This window comes from Buceros rhinoceros, unplaced genomic scaffold (genome assembly GCF_000710305.1).
Source record: "Buceros rhinoceros silvestris isolate BGI_N320 unplaced genomic scaffold, ASM71030v1 scaffold7223, whole genome shotgun sequence".
NCBI classification, from domain to species: domain Eukaryota; kingdom Metazoa; phylum Chordata; class Aves; order Bucerotiformes; family Bucerotidae; genus Buceros; species Buceros rhinoceros.
The window spans coordinates 45,638-51,797 of record NW_010402968.1 but is presented as its reverse complement, the minus strand read 5'-3'; the positions used below and the strand labels follow the sequence as shown (position 1 = coordinate 51,797).

Genomic DNA, 6,160 nt, shown 5'->3' with positions numbered 1-6,160 from the left:
AATTTAAAAAAAAAAAATAAAAAAAAAAAAAAAAAAAATAAACCAGTGTCTCTTTCAAGGCCATACAGTCAGAAGACAATTTCAGAATAGTAATAATGGCAACAGATTTTGGGAAGGGCAGAGGCAGTCGTGGTTGTGCAAAGGCCTGGAGTAGGTGAGTGTGCAGTCTCAGAATGGAAACAACTGGAATATTCTATTAGCAACTCTGCAGGCTGTGGCCTTTGGGTTGAGGAAGCTGTGTTCCCTGTGCTTCTAAACACGAAATACTGATGTGTGGGCAACACTTCTGCTTTTTAGCCAGCCCCCGTGAAAAAGAAGCGTCCTCCAGTGAAGGAAGAAGACCTGAAAGGAGCCAGGGGAAACCTTTCCAAAAACCAGGAAATTAAATCCAAAACCTACCAAGTGATGAAGGAGTGTGGTAAGTCACCTTGATGGAAACCATTAAGCACTCTTCCAAAGTCAAACACCAGCTTAATTGCTCTTTTCAAAAGTAAGGTTGCACCTCTGGAACAGCAGCCAGCAGTGTGCTCACCCACCCCGGCCTGGCTGCCCAGGGACTTTGCATCCATCATCTAGACAGCACCAAGAGGTGCCAGCAGGGCTCTGCTTGGAGCATCGTTCTCCCGGTCTGGGCAAAGTGGGAGCAAGAGCTCTGACTGTGCCTTCTGAACCAGGGGCTAACCGAGCCCTGGGACCATAGTCCGTGTCAGTGACTGCCCAGGATGAGGATTGCAGACTTGGTTGTAGACTGGGGGATTTCCGGCCTCTTAACTGGTTGAATTTGATGTGTTTGAGATGAAGCAGAAATTGGGGAGGATAAGGGACAGAGGGTTAGAGAGAAGAGGGTGGCTGCTTGCACTGAACACTGCTCTGGTTTTGTGTTGCTTTTCCATGGGCAGTGGGAGAGTACAAGAAAAAATGTTGAATTTTAACCCCTTTTCAGCATGATAGCCTGGGCCTCGGGAGTTTCCAGGTTTCTAAAGGGGAAATCCTTGCAGGGACTTGGGGCCGCCCAGTGATGGTGACCACCTACAGATGCGGTCAGCTGCCCCTTGCTTGGGATGGGAGCGCTGTGCCTTAAGGTTTGGGGAGTTGATGAGTGGATGAAATATTTACCAGATGTGTATTTCAGCAGCACTGGTTTTACTTGGTGTCTGTGTGTTACTTCACTGATTGCCTCTCCTGGTTTTCTTTTCTAAGAACAAATGGGCTCTGCAGCACCTTCCATATTCAGCCGGGACCGGACAGGGAGTGAAACAGTCTTTGAGAAACCAAAAGAAGCACCAGCCAAGAGCGTCTTCGGCTGACGGCAGAGCTGGATGTGTCTCACCCGGATGATCGCTGTAACGTTTTCCCACGTTTCTGCCCCTCACACTAAAGCCACTGTAGACTGAAGTAGCTGATTTCTACTGCAAGTCATTTATTAGGGAATAGACTCGTGTCAAAGGGTACAACTTCCACGTTAGCTTTTATTATGTACTTTCTTTCTATGTGTTGAAAGGTGTTTGCTGTAGTGGTTTAATAAAAAAAGGTGGTTGGACTCAGCGGGGCGCGCTGTGGTGACTGATTTCGGTTTAGGCTGCGGTTCATTCCATGGATGCTTTGCCGTTACAAGCTGTGATTCTTTGTGTCAAATGCAAAGAACAAACTTCCCGATGTCACAGTTTTAGTGTCAGTGCAACTTCTTCACGCTGCCCTCTGAGACAGAGCTGCTCAAAGGGGCGTCACGGAAACCTGGGGGCTTCACCTCGGCCCGTGCTCCCCGCAGCTCCCCTCACGGCTGCGGGGCGCCACCTGCCCGCACGCAGCTCGGAGGGGAGCGGGGATGCCGGGCTGTCAGCCCCTTCCCGAAGGCTTTTCCTCACCACCTCGAGGTTCGGTGGGATCACGCGAGCAGTGGGGTGGCAGGGCAGCAGCACCAGCGCCGCGTCCCTCTGGGCCGAAGAGCCAGAGGAGCTGCTGAGCGTCACCGCACAACAGCAAACCCACCCTGAGTGGAAGGGGGGTTTTTGCAACCCTGTTTACAGCTTGATTTTGCTGCCTTAAACTTCAAATGTGTTTTCCCCTGAGGTTATAAACTGGAGTCTTTCCCCTCAGCTGGCTCTTTGTGCTCAAATGTGGCGGATCCTCTGCTTTGTGGGCAGCTGCTGCGCTTTGCTCCCCCCCTGAGGGCAGCACACCCAGCACGGTTCGGCAGGTGCTGCAGGTATTTGAAGAATTACTTTAATTTTGTACAGCCTAGATGTGGTTAAGAGGTGAAAGTGATATCTAAGGTCTCTGTGCACTGTGAAGAGTGTCATCTTTGCCTCTCGTGTCCCAAACACTTGGTGGATAACTCGTGCCAACATCCACGACGCGTGAGGCAACGGCAAACCATTTGGGTTTAAGAGTAGGTTTCCTTAAAAAGTAAAGATATTGCTGGTGTGTTGCTCTGTCCCTTTTTTTTTTTTCTTTCAAAGGCTATTATTTGCAGCCAAGACCCTGCCGCCACCTTTCTCTGCTAGACACTGTTTCTTCATGGGGTCTGAGCTCCACACAGCCTTTTCCTCTGAGAAAGACCCCTCCCAGAGCTTTGAGGATAAAAACAAAACACTGCGGGGGATGGGGGGGAAGCACTCTCAGCTTGGTAACAGTGGAGCTGTCCCTGCATCAAGTTTAACAAACTCTCCTTGACTAATCCGTGATGAGAAGTTGGCAGAAAGTTGTTTAATAATTAGAAAAATTATGGAGAAGGACAATGGGGCAAATTGCTGTTATCACTTTCTTCTGTATGTACAAGTGACTGAATATTGCAGATTTGCTGGGCTGGGTAGCAGGAGAAAGGGGGTGCTATATTTCAGACCCAACTTCAGGTATTTTAGTGCTGATTTAACAAAGCATCGAAACATCTGTGTCCTGCAGACTTGCAGGTGCAGCAGGGAAGGAAAGTGAGTTATTTACCAGAAGGTTGGGATTTTTCAAACAGCCTGATTTCTGGATGTCCTCGGGTGCAATTATTTGTGATGCTTCCCAGTGTGACAGTAAGTGCAAAGGACCAGGGATCCTCTTTTTTTTTTTTCCTGTCTTTTGAGATGGACCTAATCTAAAAAAACATGCATTAGAGGTAAAAGTGCATCCCTGGGATGAAGTCTCTGCCCAAGGTCCGTGCTCTCCTGTGTGAGTTGCAGGAATTGTTCCCTGTCCCCAGCCTTGCTGCTGTGCTAGAAGAGTTACTGGCTGCAGGATGGAAGCACTTGCAGGTGAGAGAATAAATAGGAAGATGCTTGGAGAAAATTTCTTCATCTTTTTCTTTATCCTTGTGTATCTTCAAATCATGAAAAATGTGTTTTCTTCCTTTTTTCCTTATTTTCATAAGACGACATAGTGACAGAGAATCATTAGAGCAAAGTCCCAGTGTCTGAGGTTTTAGGTCATTTTGTGTTCAAAAGTGTCTCCTGTCATGATAGTGGATTTAGATCCTTCCTCCAAGGAGATGTGAAGTGATTTCACAGCGTGTTCATTCCTCAGAGTCAGAATCCCTGGGTGCTGCAGGACTGGTGCCCGGTGTACCAGTAGCAACAGGCACTGGACGTTAGCAGGGATGGCTGTGGTTGGCGGTTTGTCCAGGAACCAGGCACAGTGCTCGAGTCTGGGGCAAGGCTGGGTGTCAGGGTTTCCCTGTAGCTGCTTCCGCAAGCCCCAGAGGGATGCAGGAGGGGTTTCACAGCTTCCCTGGGTGCTGGCTGGCTCCATGCAGCCACAATCTCAGCAGGGCAGAGCCAGCCATGCAGCCTAAATCTGAGCAGTTAAAGCAGCTCTTCAATGTCCAAGTGATTTTACATGGTTAGAAACCCGATGACAAATCCACTTAATTAAAGCTAAAGCTTTGGCTCTTGGAGATCTTAGGCCACCGAGTGTCTAATCCTGTGTATTTTAAGGGATTAAAGCATTACACATGTTGTAGTCAATCAAATGTGTAGCAGTTTTAGTTTTTCTCTTTTAAAACAAACATGTTTCCATGTCCTGCTATAAACAATACAGTATTTGCAAGTAATGCAAACACTCTGCTTTGTTTGTATGCAGAAGTGACAAAGTGACGTTTATTTTGTTTTAAAAAGTTACTGACAGCACAAGCCTTGTAACACCAGGCTGGGCTCAACAGACTCCCGATGGTGAACGTGTAACTGTCTGCCAAAGTGAGGAACTCCTGAGCCCTGCTCGCAAATCCAAGGCCCCCGGAAGCACGCTCTCCACCTGGGTGCTTTGTCTGAAGCACACACAGATGCTCACATTGCCACAGGATCTTCGTCTGAATTTAGGGACGATTAACGGCATCCTCTACCACGGGGTTATAAGGGGAAAAGTGCTGTCAAAAATCGGTATGAAAAAGTGGTTTTGTGTGGGCAGACTGCGGGATTAGTTGGGAAAGGGCTGTCTGCCCCTGACCAAGGTTGAAAGGATTCAGCCTTTATCTGCTCCGGGCTAAGAGAGGGGGTCTTCCCAGATCGCATCTCCACAGCGCCGACTGGTTACTGTACCTGTGTACGTACGTTCGTATACATACAGGAACCAGGGGCTGACGCAGTGGCTCCATGTGCCTGAGAGATCTTCTGAACTACTCCCGGGAGGGTGTTATTCTTCCTGTCCAGTCAATACTTCCAAGATTTCAGTCATTTTTATTTTTCTTGCTCTGGGAGTGAATGAAAGCTTCCCAATAAACCCAGGAGCCGGTGAGGCACCCCAGGCATGCAGTGCAGCAGTGGCTCTCCACCCCCGCTTCTCTCCCTGATTTCCCACGTGTAAAGCTCAGATAAGCTTTTGAAATGGGTTCTGCCCAGGGTCTGTTTACCCCAGTGCTTAAAGCCATGTGTTTTAAATGCTTTGTAGAAGAGGCTGACGTAACCGCTACTCAGAAGGAGCAATATCTTTTAAATAGTCATGCCATCTGCCCTTGCCCAACAAAAACTTCACAAGAACTGCTCCAAGTCCCTGTTGGATGAAGATGTTATGATCAAGTGGAAGGTGAAAGGAGTTGTCCCGCTCAGGTTCCAGGGAAATTCTGGTGCAGAGCTCCCCCAGCCCTAACCTTTTGTGCAGACAGCCCTGCCGAGCGTGTGGCTTAAACGCAGCTTTGCAGAATCCCCAGCTGGATCCATCACAGCTGTGGCAGGGCTGGTGCCTCCTGTGTGTGGCTGTTGTGCTGGTTTTGGGTGTTTTGTGTCTTCTCTCTACGCTTGTGTGTGTGAAGGTGAAGGCACTGACGCTGCCTCTTATCTGAGAGAGTCCAGACAAGGTCTGGAGTATTTTGTTTTTTACTGTTTAGCTAAAGACAAACCACAACTGACTTTGCTGTTTGACCAGACGAGGATTATGTCTTGTCAGAGGAAGCCAAAGGGGATGTTTCAAGCGGCCACTCCACACCTCTCTTGGGCCAGCTGGGCAGGGCGGCCCAAGGCTTGAAGAAGTCACCAGCTGTAAAATCTCATGTGGATGTTGCATGTCGTGGCAGTCTCCAGATCTCTGAAGTGCTCGAGTTGACATTAAGGAGGTGCCCTTTCCAGTTATTACAGTTAGATACGGCAGAGATTCAGACATCCAAAAATGCAGCCTGTGGCACGGACCTGTTCACCCGCCTGTGGGATTTCATGTGCCACAGTGAGATCTAAGTTTCAAAAAAAAAAAACCAAACCTGAAGATTTCTTATTCTTTATGAAACATTACAATTCTAATGTTTAACTGCAAACATCTGCTGGAAAAATAAACTTTAACCAAGTTCAAGTTTTACCTATGTTTAACATGTAAATATTAAGTTTCTGGATCTCTTCAAAGTCTACATAGTATTTCCAAGTACAAGTTACTCATTAACTGATTAAGATAAACCAAGTTTTCATCTGAAAATCTCTTTTTTCCAAAATGGAGGAGAGAACGTTGCTCACTTTGATGGTCTTTTCCTCTCTCATTGTATTAACAGAAACTATTGGTCAAAAGGTATTTGCTCTTTCTTTTTTTGTTGTTTTAACTGTGTGTTATTTGGTGATCCATGGGGTGGCACTGCAGTAGCCGGCCAGGTAACACAGGTGACTCCTCTGGTGACCACCTCCTGTGGAGCCCTGGGCGTGCTGTGCTGTGATTCCGGAGTTTTGGGTCCTTCTAGGGGGCTGTTATAGTATAGATGTGTTGG

The 6,160-nt window shown here is 47.7% G+C and overlaps 2 protein-coding genes across 2 annotated transcripts in view; both read left to right on the top strand.

The window, feature by feature from the left end:
- The window catches only part of MUSTN1 (musculoskeletal, embryonic nuclear protein 1), a 3,870-nt gene extending 2,563 nt beyond the window's left edge, over positions 1-1,307 (top strand). Inside the window, exons 2-3 of the mRNA XM_010132819.1 lie at positions 298-418; positions 1,201-1,307. Coding sequence (XP_010131121.1) covers positions 298-418; positions 1,201-1,307 — 228 coding nt within the window. The remainder of the gene's footprint in view (positions 1-297; positions 419-1,200) is intronic.
- A 4,585-nt stretch (positions 1,308-5,892) lies between these two features.
- Positions 5,893-6,160, top strand: part of ITIH4 (inter-alpha-trypsin inhibitor heavy chain family, member 4) — an 18,511-nt gene continuing 18,243 nt past the window's right edge. Inside the window, exon 1 of the mRNA XM_010132820.1 lies at positions 5,893-5,967. Within this exon, the coding sequence (XP_010131122.1) occupies positions 5,893-5,967 (75 nt within the window). The remainder of the gene's footprint in view (positions 5,968-6,160) is intronic.